Source organism: Gilbertella persicaria, assembly GCF_025201335.1.
Source record: "Gilbertella persicaria strain CBS 190.32 chromosome Unknown B0P05scaffold_31, whole genome shotgun sequence".
Lineage (NCBI taxonomy): Eukaryota > Fungi > Mucoromycota > Mucoromycetes > Mucorales > Choanephoraceae > Gilbertella > Gilbertella persicaria.
The window spans coordinates 54,806-71,754 of NW_026251992.1; the positions used below are offsets into that span (position 1 = coordinate 54,806).

The window sequence follows — 16,949 nt, forward strand, 5'->3', positions numbered from 1 at the left end:
TACTGTTGTATAAGAGCAACCTCAAGAGTGATGAGACAAGTAAGCTATATGCTTTCTGTGGCAATTGTATTGACCTTTCTTTCTTTTAGACCTCAAAGCTATTTGTTTTCGGTAGTGCTATCTATAAAGGCTTGTCGTTGAGGTATGCAAATAATAAATCAAGGCACTATGACTCATACCCCATTTTTTCCTTGTAATCTTGCTTAGGTTTTGAATAAATGTTGTCATTCAATAATTATAGTGCTCGCTTCCTTCCGGAATAAGGTTGACATTAGTGTTGTCTGGATTGAATCTATTTTTGGCTAGTGGTTGTGCTTTCTCGAGATGTTCTCTATACTAGTGTTTATAGTCAATCTTTGTTATTCTTTATAATATGCAACTCTTTAATCACATCTATATAGTAAATGATTTCTATAATTATTTATACATCCATGTATTTCAATAAATAAAATAAACCATTTAAACCATCCATATATGTAATATGTATCTGTATTTTTATGTAAGATGTGAGTGGACTATAAGGACCATACGATATAATGGAACTGAACCTCACCCGTATATTTCTGCAGTGTGATTTGACAATACGCTTCTATAAATGCTGTTTTGTCTTATATGTGACTTGGTGCATTAGCACCTTTTTCTAACAGTAGTGCTGAAGAGTACTTTAGCACTTATACATTCAAGCTGAGAAGTCTTATGTCAACTTTTTTTTTCTTTTTTGGAAAAATGGAATAGTTGAACACCAATGGGTAATGGGTGGAGGAAAAAAAAAAACTCTGTGTTTTATAGGGAACCAGCATGGGTTCAAAGTGGTGATGATAAAATCCAAACACTGAAAGCAAAGCGCGCCTCGGAGAGCATGTATCACCTTAGAAGCTGAATCGGAACCAACTAAGATTGGTTTAGGAACAACAACTAATTCAATTTAAGTGATTATCTAATGCTTTAGGCGATGAAGAAAAGCACTAGAAATATTGTGAAGCTCGTTTAATAATGACAAACTGCATTATCTAATGCCAATGTTGCACTTTGTAATGTCAGATTTGCATTTACTAGTGCTATTTACTTCCACTAATGCGAAATAGCATGAACAATATCACTTTGCGCTGAAAAGACATAATTGGTGAATATGAACTTATTATTAACTCAATAAACTGTCTGATCTTAATTTCTTGCTATTGTTTTGACATTGACAAATCAATTGAAGACAATGTTATGCTTTACACAGTTGTGCTTGTTATTAAAATGAAATTGAATGCTAATTGGGGTATTTATGCTTAAATTAGTTAATTGTTTCTACATAATCGGGCGGAGGGATAGACGGTATTCTTTCTAATGTTGTGTTTGTATTACTGTTGGTAGAAAGCAACTGTGCCTGAGAAGCCATTTCCATTTGGCGTCTAAACTTAAAATAACAAGGACACAATTGTGGTTGAGGTTCTTTAAAAGGTTTTTGTTGATTAGAATCTGGCATACATTGTAGCATCAAATCTTGCTCTACCATATCAGGCTGTATCTTATTCTTGTCATCATTATGTGTTGGACGAGCTGTGACATTGAGTTCTGAATATGAAGGTAAGCGACCATAGTCTTCTTTTAGTCGACAATCAAACACACCAATGGGTGTCTCTAAACGGATTGTCTCGCGCTTCCTGATTACATGCCGTCCGCCTTCTTTAGCATTGACTGGTTTTCGCAATTTGGATAGCCATGTAGGCTGAGTTGGATGTTGAGATGACGGTATGGGAGGAGGAGGATAGAAAACAGAAGGAGGATTCGACGTGTTGACGTTAATGACAGGTTGTCTTATATGCGTGTTCGTGTTGGTAAAAGACATGGCAAATGCTGCAGGTGGTGGTGCTACTGCAGACATGGCTTCATTTGCATGGTGCTCAATAGATGATGATGGCATGACCATAAACCCTTCTTCTCCAAGACTACTGCTGCTACTATGATTCGAGTTTAATTCAGGACGAAATAAGGTTGGATCATCATCGTCTACATAAGAAATAGCCATACTAATACTGAGATGATGCTTGAATAGAATATCTTTGTAATAAGTCGTATGGTGGATGTTTCGCATACAAGTGGGTGTGGCAAATGTGATTCGATAAGCAATAGTGTCTGTCAAATCAACACCTCGTCCATTTTTTGTAAATACAGATTTCAGACTGTCGATTTCGTTCAATATCTCACCGCTTTCGGCTAGCCTAACAGACGCTAAATAAGGCAACTGGAATTGTTCTGTGTCTGTGCGATTGGCATGTACCTCGGCAACATGGTAACGTCTGTTTTCGGTCACTATGAGTTCCATATGGTCTAGACGGACTTTCTTTCGCTGGGGTTGCATAATTAGCTTAAGGAAAAAAAGGTCGCCTGATGAAAAGGCAGCACGTTCTACAACCAACTGAACATCGACAATAGGTAGGTGTTTTTCATAAGTACGAGAAAGGTCTTGTAATGAGTTGTTGGTCAATAGTGAGTCTGACATGTAAGTACGCAATACTAATACAGGCTTAGAGACATGCCAGTTATTGAGCAATTGAATGCCTGGACCAATTACATGAGCATCCACTGTATGTTTTACTCGACCATATACATCTTCGATTGTCTCCACAATGGACTATATCTAGTTAGATGCATTGCTTGTATTGTATATAAAGGCTTACATTAGGTACAATAAAGGCGAAAGGGAAGCGATGAATACCAGCAGACAGTTTGATGTACTCATTTTTTTTGGATTCTAAAATTACAACGCTTTCATCGCTTAATGTTTTTTCATAGGTTAAGCGTGTCCCACGTGCACCAATTCCTGCTCATTTGTTTGTCAAATACTCTCTAAATTCATTCTAGTTTTACCTTCGGGCCAGTAAGTAGTAGCTGTTGACTTGAAAGTAACAGTAATACTTGTTACTTTGGTAGATTTAGACAAGGATAAGACAATGTTGCCCGTAAATACGGTGGAAGAGTCTTCTGAAGGCGGTCCTCGAAGGATCAAGGGTTTAATAGGATCAAACGACAATCGTTCTTGTGTTAGTAATCCCAAGTGCATCTTGACAAAAACAAAAAGAAAAAAGAAAAATTTTAAAATTTCAATCTCCTTTCTTTTCTACTCATGAAGTCCTTACTTGAGGTTGTTGAACAGTGCGACAGTTTCCCTTATGAAATAGACGCCTCTAGCAAGCTTGATATTCATCATGCTGTGCCAATTTACCTGGGATCTCAAAAGATAGGAAATGTTTTACCCGATGTGATGAAGGCCTTAAAAGAATACAACCATAGTCAAAATGATCATAAGCCTTTTGAGATCACCGAAACACTCATCCGTTTTGCTTCATGGGTTGATACGGTTCAGAAGAGAACTAAAGTGGTCGAGACACTTATGAATACTTGGAGAGCGGATAAGACATTTGATGCATTATCTGGCTGGAGAAATGAACTGTATCCTGTTTATGGAGATTCAGAACAAGCTGATAATGTTGCTTTTGTTATGGAGCGTGCAGCAACTCCATTGTTTGGCATCTCGACATTTGGCGTACATTTAAATGCTTATACACGCGATAAGGATGGAAATATCTGTATGTGGGTGGCTAGAAGATCAAAGACGAAGCAGACATGGCCAGGCCTATTAGACAATTGTGTATGATAAGCACCTTTGTAAAATCATGACTAAAAAAAAAGGATATGTTTTTAGGTTGCTGGTGGCATTTCTTATACGTATTCAGTGAAAGACACAATTATCAAAGAATGCGATGAAGAAGCTAGTATTCCTCTTGATATTGCTTCCAAGGTAGGATAGAAAGAAAGATACACATATGTTAAAAACATTACCTAGGCTAAAAGTGTGAATGTAATCACTTATTACACTTATACTTCCAATGGATTACAGCCTGAGACACAGTATATTTTTGATTTAGAATTGCCTCAAGACTTCACACCCACTCCATGCGATGGAGAAGTCGACTGTTTTTATCTTTGGCGACTTGATAAAGTGAGAGAGACTATTTTGAACAACGAATGGAAGACGAACTGTGGTTTAGTGGCTATCGACTTTATGATGCGACATGCATTTATTACTCCTGATGAAGAACCTAACTATATTGACATATCCTATCGTCTTCATAGAAGACTAGAATTCCCTACACCAAGAAAAGGACATCATGCTTGAATATTTACACACATAAATTTATTTAAATAAACTTAAAGCTTGGATTCATGACCCTTTTTGTAAAGTGTAGCGTAACCATTGTTAACTACTACAACGTCTCTTTCCTTCACTTTAGCAACAAAAACAACCCCTTGTGTCTTGGGATCTTTGCTGTCTACTTTCCACATGTAAATTTCAATGGTTTCGCCAGGGAATACAGGAGAAGCAAATCTGCCTTCAATAGACTTGAAGCGGGTAGGTTCATTATCAGCCAACGCTTTGATGATAGCATGGCCACAAGCACCATAAGTACAAAGACCATGAAGAATAGGCTTAGGGAAACCAATGGTAGGTGCTAAAGCAGTATCAATATGAAGAGGATTGTAATCACCTGAAAGACGATAGATTTGTGCTTGATTGACAGTGGTAGGAAACACTTCTACAGCATCTGGATTACGTTTAGGGGGGTTGTAGGAAACACCTTTAGGTCCTTTGGGACCCTATAGACAAAAAGAAATTAGCCTAATATCTATCTATGTAGAACATTAACTTACATTCCATCCACCATAGCCACGAACAAAAGACTTAGAGACCATACGGCAGTAATGCACCTTTTCTTGTTCATCATAGAGATCAATTGTGGTCTCAATCACCATACCAGAACCTGCATAATCACATGAGAAAATGGCTTGTAATACAATGGATTACCTTTGTCATAAATACCGGTACAAGTCTTTTGAGCACTAAAATTACCACCATCGACGGGAAAGGGCTTAAAGACCTCCAAAGACTGTTCACCATGCACAATCTTATTAGGGTCATAATGAGGCATACCAGGAAGAGTACCTTTGCCCTGAGCGCGTTCCTTAAACAAGTTAACATTATAATCATCACCCTTGAGCAAGAGAACAAGAGGATAAGTAGGAAGAGGAGCAAAGTCCTTGTCTAAATAAGGTTAATTTTTTTCTTGGATGTGTATGGATTGTAGCTTACCCAGTTCATATAAGTACTTTAATTCGTCTTCTTTAACACCCACACCGAGTGCATACAATAAAAAATCACGACGGTTACAGACAACCTTTTCGCTTTCAAACTTATGGCCAACAGCCTTGTCTACATCAACTTTGAATCCTTCTACTGGCATACTTTGATATAGAAAGATAAAAAAAATACGAAAAACAAAACACAAGATAAGCTGTGAGATTTTAATAGTGAAAGGGAAAAAAAAAAGTTAATTCTGCTGACGAATGAATTTTCGCACATTCCGTTACCCCGCAAAGTCTATTCAATTTACCTTATGTAATATATAAACGCTACTACGGAATCATTGAAATCATTTCTCAGATTGTTTCGAGCCATATAATGCTAAGAGTCTTAAAGCAATGTCAATACCATGATAGCATCTTCTTTGCATATGGCTAGTTAGAGCATTTAAAATCTACTTTTTATGAACTCATAAAATCAGAAAAAAATATTTTTGTTTTGTATTCTGAGACATAAATGTGAATACACTCACTGTGTCCAAGTTCATTTGGGAAGACAAAAGAACATTTCATACTTTCAAAAGAGATATAGGCATTAGGTGTCATCTATAAAATCTATTTAGTCATCCATTAAGTATACCTTCAATATTAAATTCCTATTCCTCTAGAACTAGATTTCTCTCTTCGCCTTTTTATCATCAACATATTTGAAACAGAAATGCATTGTGGGCACTAGACAACTTTTGGTTACGTTTGGCATCAGCAAAACCAATTATGCATACTATATCTTTATTATGCTTTTAATCCTCGATTTATGCCTTCTTCAAGAATTAAGCTTATTGTACAATCTTAAATTGTAGCTTGGTCTTCTTTCGTCAGCCCTTAACATAAACTAAAACTAAATCCAATAATAACAGTACCAATGGTGGAGTGGCCGCCCGCTGCAGGTGAGAGCGTTTATTGAAATAAACAATCATTTCTGCCTTCCAATTCACGTTTTTCAAGTTTCCTGTGTTTGTTCATACATAAAAGAAAATGTTTGTGCAAGCATATACCAGGTTCTGAAAAAGTAGGAGAATCATCATTTTGGTCTTATGATACCCGGTAAAAATCTATATTTTATTTGTAAGCTTATGAAGACTGGGCCCTATAGGGTACATGTATAAAGAAACTATAGAGGGATAGAAAATATGGAAAGAAAGAGCAGGAAGCATAGACGATGATGTACTATAGTGTATACAAGTAAGAAAGATAAGAAAGAAAAAAAAGTAAAAAAAGAAGAGAAAAGAGAGGTGCACAATAGAAGTAGAAACACCATCTCTACTAAATAAAGCGAAGGTATTAACCATAAGAGGAAAGTCATACCAGAGGCCTTATGATATCTTTAAGAAATCTTCACATTTCACTTTTTTGCGATTTGTGAGTGATAGAGAGATTGTAGACATAACATGTCTTGGTATGAATCATTCTCCTAGATGTATAAGACACACTTAGACTGTTACATATGCAAAGGTGCTATAAAAAGTGTACGCTATAGCTCAAAAATAGAATATGCATTTTTGACAGATAACTCAATATTTTAGTTGTGAATATGGTATGTTCTTCACATCATTCAATGTGCGATACCTAACCTACAAAATTTGGCTGTAAGCTTTGCTAATAGTTTCTCTGAATGCTTCTAGTTTACTATTTCCCTTGAATATCTTTTTTTTTCTGTGTTTTTTTTGCCAGGTTTCTTCATTTTTTGATCTGACAACATACATTTAAACTCAGACTTTCTTGCGGTAGCACTCCGTCTATGCCAAGCTCTGAAGCATGTTATTTCATTCTATAATGTTCGTCTTTGACACAAACAAATGGTTTGTCTTCACCAGATATACTAAATAATCGGCCTTATAGCTGCATTTCGTAGGAAAATGATTAACGTACATTATCGCTTTTTTGTACCTTTAAAAGGAAAAGAAAGGTATATAATACGCCTTCATGAAAACTGTTTAAGAATAAATGCTTGCATTGTTCTAATCAAATTGATAGAAACTTTTTTGTGCAGCTAGAAATAAACAAAAGGCATAATGTTACATAGATCTCACAAATAAAGATTCTTTACTTTTTTCTAATCTCATCACTCTACTCATGTCTAATCAAGAAACTAACGACAGCAGCCGCCATGAGTACAACAAGCCAAACGAAAAACAACTCTACGGTGCCTACCGGTCTAGCATGGACAATAGAAGACCATCTGACATTGCAAGATTGGTAGAATTACCTGTGTCGACTGTCAGAAGCATAATTGAAAGATTGAGGTAGGCTGGCAGCCCTCATCGTGCTAAGCCCTACAAAATTAATAAGAGGACTGAAAGACACCTTGGTCGCATCCTCAGGAAGAATCCTTTTGCCGTCTGCAACACGTTAAAAGAAGAACTCGTGACAATGAACATCAATGTTCACAAAGACATTGCGATCTTAGCTGTTCAGCAAATGGGCTTCCGATCGTTTGTGGCAGCAAAGAAGTCTTGTCTCTATCATCAGCAGAGAAAGAATAGACTTCACTGGGCCAGCAGTAAGATTAACTGGACAGATGATCAGTGGCGTAACATCATCTGATCAGATGAATCAAAGTTCTGTCTGTCTAGCAGTTCAGACAGAAGAGTGCTCCGAAAGGTTAGTGAACACTATGAGGAGGCGATTGTACTATGGTCTGGGGGTTTTAAGCATTTAGCCATTGTTGAAGAGGAGTCTGTTAAGCAAGATGTTTATGTGAATATTTTGTCTCAAACATTGCATCCATGGTTAATGGAGCTCAAAAGAACTCAAGACAGGGATTTCGCCTTGCAAGAAGATGGTGCTATTTGTCATACGGATACCTATGCTCGATGGTCAAAAAACACTCATCAAATTAGATGCTCTGAGTACTGGCCTACTCAAAATCCTGATCTGAATCCTATTGAGCATATTAGAATGCTCCTAAAAATTTTGTGGACAACAGAAGGGTTGAGGTACACAATATCAAAAGCCTCAAGTCGATACTTTGACAAGAGTGGGAGAACTTCGACCCAAGAATATGCTGCACGCTTGGTCGGAAGCATGAAAAGCCGATATCAAGTGGTGATTGATGCTAAAGGTGGCCATACCAAGTATTAGTTTTTGTTTTATTTTCTTTTAATAAATAATCTAAACTTTTATTTTATATAATTTATAGTGCCCATCGTTTATGCTTTAGGGGACTTATTCAAGGATGAAAATCATGCCATTTTTCTGTCTTCAGAATCCATTATGGTTTATTCTTTTGAGCAAACTATATTATGATGAGCACAAAAACAAGAAGAAAAAGAGATTTTTGTATTGTATCGAATGATTTCTTCAATCAAGCAGTTTTTTATTTTTATTCTTTAAGTTCTTAGGATATTCTCTTTTTACTACAAAGAGCTTGTTAATATTGTTTGTAAGACATTGTGCAAACCAAACCAAAATATAAGGCTTCATTTAAACCAGTAAATTTAGCAAGTCATCTTTTTTTAAAAAAAGATAACTTCTTGAGATTGTACGACAGTTAGAGAACATCAAAAGAACGAACAAGATTTATAAATAGCATAGAAAGCAAACAAGTGTACCATTTTAAGCGCTTTTTGATAGTCAAAGTCCAAAGCTTATACAAAGTTTTGTAGCACTGAAGTTTAAACTTTATTTGTTTCAACACTTATGCAACATTATGTCAACCATGAAAGCTGTCAGTGTCCACAGATATAGCCTTGTGGTCACCGAACTATTTAGAATTATGTTTTAGCTATTACAAACCTCCCTTTACTTTATGTACACAGAATAAACCAGATCTATACCATTTTAAGAAGTTGCAATAAATCTAGAATTGGAAAGACTAATTGAAAGTAAGAAAGTTTACGAAAATGCATAAATTCCTTGATGCATTATTAATTAAATTCACTTGGCCGGATAATCTGTGAGGTATCAGTTGTAAAGCAAGATCTTGATTAATAGGGCCGATAAATATGTACATGTAAGCATTTATAGGCTTTTTATTTGTTACTAACAATGCCCCTTTTGATTGACGCTTTTGTCTGAGAAGGAAAATCAAGCTTCGTTTCTTGTAAGTGCTAATACAAGCAAATGGTATTCTTAGGTCCAGATTTACAGGGCTTTCTTTTTATATATATATATATATATATAGTAATGATTCACTAGCCATATTTCATTTTAAACCTATTTTTTAAAATACATAACAACAAAAACTGTGACAAGAGCTATTGGAAAATGTGCGATGTTTTTGCACTTTAGATTAAGCATCACTTTTGTCTTTGCAAATTTTTATATTGAACTAATGTATCTCAGTATAAGCAGTGCAGCACACATACATCCTTTATGCTGACTAAAGTATGCTTTACTACAATCCTGAATCGCAAACAATTGAATATTTTAAACAGAAGCAATTTTAGATCTTAGAATTGAAAGAACCTTGTTTTTTATTATCGTAAGACAAGTCTTTTCCACATAGCTGTAGGACAATAGCAATGTACTGAAAGGCAAAAAGCTAAAGATCCAAGTTGACGATATCATAGTAAGCCATCTCTCGTCTGTGCTAATAGAGATTATGATAGGGCATTGATTTTGTTTTTCTGGTCTGTATAAGATTGTTTTGAGAAGAAGAATGAAGTACCCTTTGTAAACCATGCTGAAAAAGTATATAGCTACTAAATTGATACGTATATCAGTATAATGAGCAAACAAACACAAAAGTAAGCATCACACACTTTTATGCTACATCGGAGGAAGCGACCGTTGATGTTGCTTTGACTGGCTTCAATAAAAAAAAAAAGAATCTTACATGCTTGAATGTCTTTTGATCATATTTTTAATTGCGATAGATGTAACGTAAAAGTGCCCAAATAGAGGGGACATTGTTTAATAACAAATAACACATCTTGTATTCTATTGAGAAGAAAAATACCCTTTATCTTTCTTTACTCCTCTCTTGCCTTGCATGTTCTGTATATTGCTAAAGAGTTTTTGTCGACGGGTAGAAGCTGAAGCTATAATTATTGAAACATATCTGAGCGTTGTATAAGACGTTTTGATCGACAATGTAGACAAGGGAAAGTTTGTACGCAAGAAAAAAAAAATTAAACTTGCAAATTCATTTATCTAAAATGAGCAAATCTATTTCTGGAAGCTGAGCAAGACACTTTCATATAGGATTGAATCATCTCAAAGAAAACTAATGCATAGTTCATAAATGATAAATTAAAAAATCAAAAAGTTCTAGAATTATAGTTTCTTCTTTCTTTCATTGGCCAACATATATTATCATTTATTCTTTTCTTTCTTCAGCAAAGTAGAATTATGTAACTTTAAAGTTATAGGCTTGATTCAATCCTTCATACATACACGTTAACGATAAGTATGGCAGGACTACTTGATAGATTGACTCTCAGGCTCATACGAATGACATTCTCGCGCATTGAAATTCATAACAAGAATTACCATGTGTTCTTATTTAGATATTCATATACTTTAAAGCAGGAACATGGACTGAGCTTTATGCTTTGTAGTACTATGACATATAAACGTATAGAATTTAAACTACGGAATAGTCGAATTGAAGATAAACAATGTTACTTACTCTTTTTAGTAACTTTACAACCTGCCAAATGCAAGAATCACCTCATTTTCAATCAACATACCGAGCTTATGGATTTAGAGTATCATCTAATTCATACTGTCTTAGCATACAAAGGTGACCAAAAAAGATTTAATGTTACAATGCATAGAGAACTCCGAAGTAATGTTGGATAAAAGTTCGACAAGGTTTGATTAGTGTTATATTAATTGATACCCGGTTTAAGGGAGCAAAAGTAAAATAGGACTTTGTAATTCTATAATTGTTGAATCATAATTATAGATTCCCTGTAGTGTAATGTGACATGTATTATATATTAACAATAAATTCTTTGTCATTTCATTAGTTTGAAGGTTGATGAAAACACAGCAAAGCACGTGCGAGTAGACAGGAGAGGAATTTGTACGACATGCTCATCTATTTCAATGATTGAATGGCCGATTATGCTCTCCCTTTTTCTTTTTTTAGGCACAAGAATACAGAGTGTATAAAAATAAAAATAAAAATAAAATGAAGATTCAATTGCTACACGATAATATATGTTAATTTATGTAGTTCTATTGTTTGGATCAACAACCTATTAAAATCTTCTGCAAGGCAAACAAAAAGGTGTTACTTTCAAAAGAATAACGAAGCGGATCTCTGAATACGGATGATCGGTTTTTACTTGTAAATATACACTGTACAACGTTGAGATTTATTATATAAATATATATGAGCACTATTCATTCCCTCTTATTACTTTTTTTTTCTTCATATTACTTAATAGTACCTATATCCTTTTAATAATTTATAATGTCTATGCCTAGCTACAATCCTAACAACAATAACAATTTCTTTGGCCACCCGTATCACCCATACAGTGACAACAATAAGATGTTCTCATTTCCTCCTCCTCCACCATTAGTAGTACCACCATCTTTTGATCGAGACATCTCACCTCCTCGTAAACGAACTCGTACTTCGCCAGAACAGTTAGCTATTCTCGAGAAATCCTTCAGTTTAAATCCCTCGCCCAACAACCGTGTACGTGAGCAATTAGCTCATCAATTAGGTATGCCTGAGCGATCAATTCAAATCTGGTTTCAAAATCGCCGTGCCAAAGTCAAAAACCAAGCTAAGAGATCAGCTCAATTACAAGATTCGACACTGTATATGCAACAACAATATGCTGCAAGTGCTGCTGCTGCTGCCTGTCAAACTGCTGCCTTTCAGCAACAACAAGATTCAATCGATCCCAATCTGTATTATTATTACTATTATTATTATTTCCATCAACAACAACATCAAAATGTCAATGCTGAGGATAACAAAGCTGTAGGTGACGCTAGTCAAAGCCTTTCAATGCCTCCTCCTCCTCCTCCTCCACCTACTTCCTCTTCTTCTTCTTTCTCTTCATCAAGTCCTTGGTCAGTAGAAAATCAAACTGGCTGCTCCATGACACCTCCTATTCATACTGGCATGCCTGACTTGACTTTATCAGCTTCTACTTCAAGTTCCTCTACTACTTCAGACAACTACCGTCATTCTTCTCATGTCCATCGTCGCAATCATTATAGATCTTCGTCAGCTTCTCTATCTTCTGAGCGCATACGAGCTCATTCTGTGGGCCCTTATCCTTATTATCGAAAACCTACACCTCAAGAAAGACACTCTTCACTGGGTCCTCCTAGCTCCATTTCTTCATACCATTCTACGTCTAATATTCAACCACAACAACTCTTGTTCTCAACAGAACCAAGGTTATATAACTCCTCAACGATTATTGAAGAAGCTTATCACCTTCCTACAGCTCATGAATCAGGTAAAGTAGTTTACTCATTTTCAAAACAATTAACTAACGTCTTTAATAGTGAGATATCCTCAACAAACCTATAATCTCTCTGTACAAAATCTTCAAATTGGTAGCTGGAAGCGTGTTAGTGACTTACATTGCCATGTGGACCTATCGGCTCGCACCTTGATCTGGTCTATAGGTGATGATCAACAAAGTTTCCGTATAGAAATCAATTTGAATCTGGTCCAATTCATTCGGACGCATAACCTCGGTAGTCTCTATAAGCTTGAATTCTTCTTGAGTTCACCTAGCCAAGTCAAGTTCTTTATGACAGTGGATGGTACTTGGGTTCAATGCCATGATTTTACACAAGATAAACAAGCTTCTTCAGAAAATGTACATGTTTTGGAAGGCTTCAGTTTACTACGAGACGAGTTTATGGACATTTTGATGCAAGCACCAGATCTTCAATCCTTAGTAATCGAAGAAGAGAAAGAAGAAGTAGGGTCCTCATTGTATAACATTAATCATCATATTAATAATAATAGCAGCCAGAGTCTCATTGTTGATGATAGCAGTGCCATCACATCTACAGGAGATGATGGCATGGCAACCAATTTGCTGTTACTTCAAGGACTACATTTACCCCAATAAACTTTCATGGAGTAGCACAAAACAAATTTTTCTTTGGAATATAATAGACATTGAGTGAGATTTATTTACATTATTGCTTGCTGTTTTTCTCCTTGTATTGATAGTAAAGAGAACCACCCACCATAGCCAAGACAGTGAAACCTTGTGCTGCAACTAAAATGAATAGGTTACGATGCTGATTCCTTGAATTATTATTTACCTCTCAAACGAAACATGTTATTAGCATAGGCTCTGTTACCTGTCTTTACACCCACAGTGGCAGCAACAAGAGCAAAACAAGTTAAAGCAACACCTATCATGATATTAGACATAGTAGGCAATTTCTTTTTTCTTACCTGCTGGTACAAGAGGTTCTTCTCTTGACTTTCTTTTTATTTTGTCAAGAGCTGATTCACCTTCCATGGCGATTCTCATGCGTTCAATATCCTCCCGAGTATATTCCTTATTGTTGTTTGACATGATGAGCAAACAAGGAAAAGAAGTAGACTACGCGCTTACATTTAACTGCACCCACGCACTTTTTTTTCTCTCGGGCTTATGAATAAATTCGGACTTGAATGCATAAATGATTTATTTAAGTCAGATTTTTTTCTTCCCTGTCAAGACGCCAATCACAATGGTATAAGTAATAATAGTCAATATGCAAATAGCGGGTATCGTGAATCGCACGACTTGAATAGGAGCACAAGTCATTCTGTACTGAATTATGAGAAATCATTCTACATGTCATTATTACCTAAGAAAGGTCCAAGTACTAGTTCGTTTATTATGTTCGGGCATAAAATAAGGGTCTTCATCATCGTCATCACTCTCAGCATATGAAATAAACTCTATAGCTTCTTCCTGTTCATTTTCTGATATTTCTTCTGGTTGTTGCGATAACAAGCCATATTCTTCTTCGGGTATCATATTCTGATTAAGAGAGAAAAGGAAAAGAGATAGAAATAAAGAGTAGACGTCATACTCTAGTCGAAATAGACAAACAAGCCACATCTATTTCCCCGCGTGTATGTGAAGGTGTTGCATAAACCAATCAAAGTTTTAAGTTAGACACCGCGTTGGTTTATTTGAGCTGATGTCACAATTTAAGCTTGATTGACACACTTTAATTAAGCACTGTTCCACTCTGATTGACGGACCTAGGTAAAGTTGAATAGCAACTTTTGGAAAGTGAAAGAATTCGGTGATTGAAACAGAAGGGAAACAGTAATAAAAAGAGCCCAAAAATTTTAATTTCGAGTTTTTTTTTTCTTCTTTATCTAATATTTCTAATATGTCTAACCCTAAGGTCTTTTTCGATGTCTCTGCTGATGGCCAACCTGTTGGTGTAAGTATATCATACGCGTATTTTTTTTTTTTTAAAAAAAACACGGCTAATCATGATTTCTTTAGCGTATCGTCATGGAATTAAGAGCTGATGTTGTTCCCAAGACTGCTGAAAACTTCCGTGCTCTCTGTACTGGTGAAAAGGGTTTCGGTTATAAGGGCTGTATCTTCCACCGTGTTATTCCTGACTTCATGCTCCAAGGTGGTGACTTCACCAACCACAACGGTACTGGTGGTAAGTCTATCTACGGTGCCAAGTTCGCCGATGAAAACTTCACTCTTAAGCACACTGGCCCCGGTCTCCTCTCCATGGCCAACGCTGGTCCCGGTACCAACGGTTCTCAATTCTTCATCACCACTGTCAAGACTGCTTGGTTGGATGGTAAGCACGTTGTCTTTGGTTCCGTTGTTGAAGGGTAAGTGATTGTGTTTGTCAAAGGTGGAGTGTTAATTTGATTGTTTTAGTTTGGATGTTGTTAAGAAGATCGAATCTTTCGGTACTGGCTCTGGTCGCACTACCAAGAAGGTTATCATTGAAGACTGTGGTCAACTCTAAATTATTTAAATAAAGCTTGTTTTTTAAAGACGCGTATTTTTTCTTTTTCTTTTTTATCATGTCAGTCATTAAAGGTGTATTGATAGACTTGAGTGGTACTATCCACATTGATACAAAAGTGATCCCTGGTGCTATTGAAGCTGTTCAACGCCTAAAGGCAAGCAATATTCCATTCAGGTAAAGAGCTTTGATCATTTAAATACACATAAAAAAAAAACTTATCTATGTGTATTTCAAAAGGTTTGCTACCAATACAACAAAAGTATCTTCAAAAAGACTGGTTCAAAAACTTGCAAGCCTTGGTTTTCAAGTAGAAGAAAAAGATGTATATATAAATTTGCAAGGAAAAAGCACACTGAAATAACTGTAGCTATTCACTTCCTTATCTGCCTGTCGAGACCTAGTTAAGTCAAAGCAGCTCAGGTAACTTACCATCATACAATGAAGCAACACTGATAAAGATAGACCTTTGTTATTGATGGAAGACGAAGCCATGGAAGAATTTAGTGGCATAGATAGCTCAAGTCCTAATGCTGTCGTCATTGGCTTAGCACCTTCTAGATTTAATTATGAAAAGGCTAGTACCATATACTTTTGAATCTCATACTGACAGTCACCTAGTTAAATGAGGCCTTTCGCTTATTATCCTCAGACTCAAATGTTGACTTGATTGCAGTTCACAAGGCAAAGTACTTTGCAGACAAAGACGAGAAGCTGTCTATGGGACCGGGTGGATTTGTGAAGGCACTTGAGTTTGCTTCGGGCACAACTGCCAAAGTAGTAGGCAAACCTACAGTTGATTTCTTTCAATTGGCTTTACAACAAATGTAAGTTCTTTTTTCATACTCTATGCTGATTATGCTATTCTAGAGACATGCAAGATAGACCAAACCAGGTTGTCATTATCGGTGACGATGTTTCCAATGATTTGGGAGGAGGAGCAAAAGAATTGGGGTTACATCGATTTCTAGGTAGACTACATAGGTTTGCGTACATTAGATTGACTCTTTTCATAGTTCAAACTGGTAAATATCGTCCACAAGATGCTGAAAATTCAGATCAAGAAGGTTTACGAGTGTTTAAATCAGTGGTTGAAGCCATTGACTATGTCATTGATCAATTTAATGAATGAGATTGAAATTTTTCTAAAAAAAAGGGGAGAACTGTACTACTTGCAAAACAGCAGGATTAAAATGTGCCTAACCTTTTTCTCTTTCCCCCTTTTTTTTTCTTTCTTTCTATTTCGCTTATTTTTTTTTCTGGTTTTCTATTATTTGATATAAATATATAAAACGCTTTTGTTAGATATAAAGACTTATACGTTTGAAGAAATTTCAGCCCCATAAAAAATGTCAGGACTTGATCCTCAACGAAGACGATCTGTTCTAAGCTCTTCATCTCATAACTCTTCTCCCAACACCTTCGATATCTCCTCGGAGCTCAAAATAGGTGCCCGTGCCTTAGTTCAAGGCAAAGTGGGTAGTATTCGATTTGTAGGCACAACGAGTTTCCAAACAGGTAAATGGATTGGTATCGAATTAGACGAACCTCAGGGCAAAAATAGCGGTGTAGTCCAAGGCAAACGCTATTTTGACTGTAAAGCCAATCATGGTGTCTTTGTCAGACCGAGTCAAGTGAAGCTATTGCAAGACCAAGACGACGATTCAGACGCGACAAGCTCGTCTGAGCGTAGTTCCCCTATAGCAGGGCGGTTCGCGCCTGCTCATGATCCCAACTTGGCAGCGGCTAGGACAGTGCAGCAGCATACGCCTTCAAGCTCTTCTACGTTATTGCCTTCTCGTATTAATTCTCCTTCGAGAATCAGTCGATTGCCAAATGCACCAGGCAGAAAGCCGTCCACTATTCCTGCTGGTGGG

At 36.3% G+C, this 16,949-nt stretch overlaps 9 protein-coding genes across 9 annotated transcripts; 5 read left to right on the forward strand and 4 right to left on the reverse strand.

The window, feature by feature from the left end:
* Positions 1-1,147: 1,147 nt before the first annotated feature.
* On the reverse strand, positions 1,148-3,111 carry B0P05DRAFT_598236 (uncharacterized protein). Its single transcript, XM_051583173.1, has 3 exons — positions 2,860-3,111; positions 2,670-2,812; positions 1,148-2,623 (listed from the first exon to the last, which is right to left on the reverse strand). The coding sequence occupies exons 1-3, from the start codon at positions 3,050-3,052 to the stop codon at positions 1,283-1,285; spliced, it is 1,677 nt and encodes a 558-aa protein (XP_051432898.1). The 5' UTR covers positions 3,053-3,111; the 3' UTR covers positions 1,148-1,282.
* B0P05DRAFT_549629 (NUDIX hydrolase domain-like protein) lies at positions 3,112-4,183 on the forward strand. Its single transcript, XM_051579155.1, has 3 exons — positions 3,112-3,640; positions 3,695-3,790; positions 3,836-4,183. The coding sequence occupies exons 1-3, from the start codon at positions 3,116-3,118 to the stop codon at positions 4,166-4,168; spliced, it is 954 nt and encodes a 317-aa protein (XP_051432899.1). The 5' UTR covers positions 3,112-3,115; the 3' UTR covers positions 4,169-4,183.
* On the reverse strand, positions 4,184-5,432 carry B0P05DRAFT_549630 (HotDog domain-containing protein). Its single transcript, XM_051579156.1, has 4 exons — positions 5,141-5,432; positions 4,856-5,092; positions 4,702-4,811; positions 4,184-4,647 (listed from the first exon to the last, which is right to left on the reverse strand). The coding sequence occupies exons 1-4, from the start codon at positions 5,289-5,291 to the stop codon at positions 4,201-4,203; spliced, it is 945 nt and encodes a 314-aa protein (XP_051432900.1). The 5' UTR covers positions 5,292-5,432; the 3' UTR covers positions 4,184-4,200.
* Positions 5,433-11,499: 6,067 nt separating this feature from the next.
* B0P05DRAFT_549638 (uncharacterized protein) lies at positions 11,500-13,210 on the forward strand. The gene is made up of 3 exons (XM_051579157.1): positions 11,500-12,563; positions 12,613-13,037; positions 13,085-13,210. The coding sequence occupies exons 1-3, from the start codon at positions 11,555-11,557 to the stop codon at positions 13,103-13,105; spliced, it is 1,455 nt and encodes a 484-aa protein (XP_051432901.1). The 5' UTR covers positions 11,500-11,554; the 3' UTR covers positions 13,106-13,210.
* Positions 13,211-14,148, reverse strand: B0P05DRAFT_549640 (hypoxia induced protein conserved region-domain-containing protein). The gene is made up of 3 exons (XM_051579158.1): positions 13,526-14,148; positions 13,390-13,482; positions 13,211-13,343 (listed from the first exon to the last, which is right to left on the reverse strand). The coding sequence occupies exons 1-3, from the start codon at positions 13,647-13,649 to the stop codon at positions 13,261-13,263; spliced, it is 300 nt and encodes a 99-aa protein (XP_051432902.1). The 5' UTR covers positions 13,650-14,148; the 3' UTR covers positions 13,211-13,260.
* B0P05DRAFT_549644 (uncharacterized protein) lies at positions 13,609-14,148 on the reverse strand. Its single transcript, XM_051579159.1, has 3 exons — positions 13,927-14,148; positions 13,689-13,884; positions 13,609-13,631 (listed from the first exon to the last, which is right to left on the reverse strand). Exons 1-2 carry the CDS (start codon positions 14,097-14,099, stop codon positions 13,770-13,772), a joined length of 288 nt encoding a protein of 95 aa, XP_051432903.1. The 5' UTR covers positions 14,100-14,148; the 3' UTR covers positions 13,609-13,631; positions 13,689-13,769.
* Positions 14,149-14,463: 315 nt separating this feature from the next.
* Positions 14,464-15,072, forward strand: B0P05DRAFT_588968 (cyclophilin-like domain-containing protein; the record flags this gene model as incomplete). Its single annotated transcript, XM_051582701.1, has 3 exons — positions 14,464-14,517; positions 14,583-14,932; positions 14,982-15,072. 3 exons carry the CDS (start codon positions 14,464-14,466, stop codon positions 15,070-15,072), a joined length of 495 nt encoding a protein of 164 aa, XP_051432904.1.
* B0P05DRAFT_179571 (HAD-like domain-containing protein) lies at positions 15,017-16,313 on the forward strand. Its single transcript, XM_051573156.1, has 7 exons — positions 15,017-15,249; positions 15,313-15,397; positions 15,443-15,495; positions 15,538-15,649; positions 15,694-15,899; positions 15,943-16,043; positions 16,089-16,313. The coding sequence occupies exons 1-7, from the start codon at positions 15,131-15,133 to the stop codon at positions 16,202-16,204; spliced, it is 792 nt and encodes a 263-aa protein (XP_051432905.1). The 5' UTR covers positions 15,017-15,130; the 3' UTR covers positions 16,205-16,313.
* A 198-nt stretch (positions 16,314-16,511) lies between these two features.
* B0P05DRAFT_441712 (CAP Gly-rich domain-containing protein) lies at positions 16,512-16,715 on the forward strand (the record flags this gene model as incomplete). Its single annotated transcript, XM_051573759.1, has 1 exon — positions 16,512-16,715. A coding segment is annotated over one exon (204 nt), but the record flags the coding sequence as incomplete, so codon positions are not given.
* Positions 16,716-16,949: the final 234 nt, after the last annotated feature.

Coding starts and splice junctions, on each gene's coding strand:
- B0P05DRAFT_549640 (XM_051579158.1), bottom strand. CDS start 13,649: ATGTCAAACAACAATAAGGAATATACTCGGGAGGATATTGAACGCATG. Junction 13,483..13,525: donor AGAACCTCTTGTACCAGCAG/GTAAGAAAAAAG, acceptor ATATCATGATAG/GTGTTGCTTTAACTTGTTTT. Junction 13,344..13,389: donor TAACATGTTTCGTTTGAGAG/GTAAATAATAAT, acceptor TATTCATTTTAG/TTGCAGCACAAGGTTTCACT.
- B0P05DRAFT_179571 (XM_051573156.1), top strand. CDS start 15,131: ATGTCAGTCATTAAAGGTGTATTGATAGACTTGAGTGGTACTATCCAC. Junction 15,496..15,537: donor GTTAAGTCAAAGCAGCTCAG/GTAACTTACCAT, acceptor TGATAAAGATAG/ACCTTTGTTATTGATGGAAG. Junction 16,044..16,088: donor GGGGTTACATCGATTTCTAG/GTAGACTACATA, acceptor CTCTTTTCATAG/TTCAAACTGGTAAATATCGT.
- B0P05DRAFT_549629 (XM_051579155.1), top strand. CDS start 3,116: ATGAAGTCCTTACTTGAGGTTGTTGAACAGTGCGACAGTTTCCCTTAT. Junction 3,641..3,694: donor CAGGCCTATTAGACAATTGT/GTATGATAAGCA, acceptor ATATGTTTTTAG/GTTGCTGGTGGCATTTCTTA. Junction 3,791..3,835: donor CTCTTGATATTGCTTCCAAG/GTAGGATAGAAA, acceptor AACATTACCTAG/GCTAAAAGTGTGAATGTAAT.
- B0P05DRAFT_549644 (XM_051579159.1), bottom strand. CDS start 14,099: ATGATACCCGAAGAAGAATATGGCTTGTTATCGCAACAACCAGAAGAA. Junction 13,885..13,926: donor AGTACTTGGACCTTTCTTAG/GTAATAATGACA, acceptor AATTCAGTACAG/AATGACTTGTGCTCCTATTC.
- B0P05DRAFT_549630 (XM_051579156.1), bottom strand. CDS start 5,291: ATGCCAGTAGAAGGATTCAAAGTTGATGTAGACAAGGCTGTTGGCCAT. Junction 5,093..5,140: donor AAAGTACTTATATGAACTGG/GTAAGCTACAAT, acceptor AACCTTATTTAG/ACAAGGACTTTGCTCCTCTT. Junction 4,812..4,855: donor TACCGGTATTTATGACAAAG/GTAATCCATTGT, acceptor GTGATTATGCAG/GTTCTGGTATGGTGATTGAG.
- B0P05DRAFT_598236 (XM_051583173.1), bottom strand. CDS start 3,052: ATGCACTTGGGATTACTAACACAAGAACGATTGTCGTTTGATCCTATT. Junction 2,813..2,859: donor TACTACTTACTGGCCCGAAG/GTAAAACTAGAA, acceptor ACAAATGAGCAG/GAATTGGTGCACGTGGGACA. Junction 2,624..2,669: donor TCGCCTTTATTGTACCTAAT/GTAAGCCTTTAT, acceptor AACTAGATATAG/TCCATTGTGGAGACAATCGA.
- B0P05DRAFT_549638 (XM_051579157.1), top strand. CDS start 11,555: ATGTCTATGCCTAGCTACAATCCTAACAACAATAACAATTTCTTTGGC. Junction 12,564..12,612: donor TCCTACAGCTCATGAATCAG/GTAAAGTAGTTT, acceptor CGTCTTTAATAG/TGAGATATCCTCAACAAACC. Junction 13,038..13,084: donor TCGAAGAAGAGAAAGAAGAA/GTAGGGTCCTCA, acceptor TAATAATAATAG/CAGCCAGAGTCTCATTGTTG.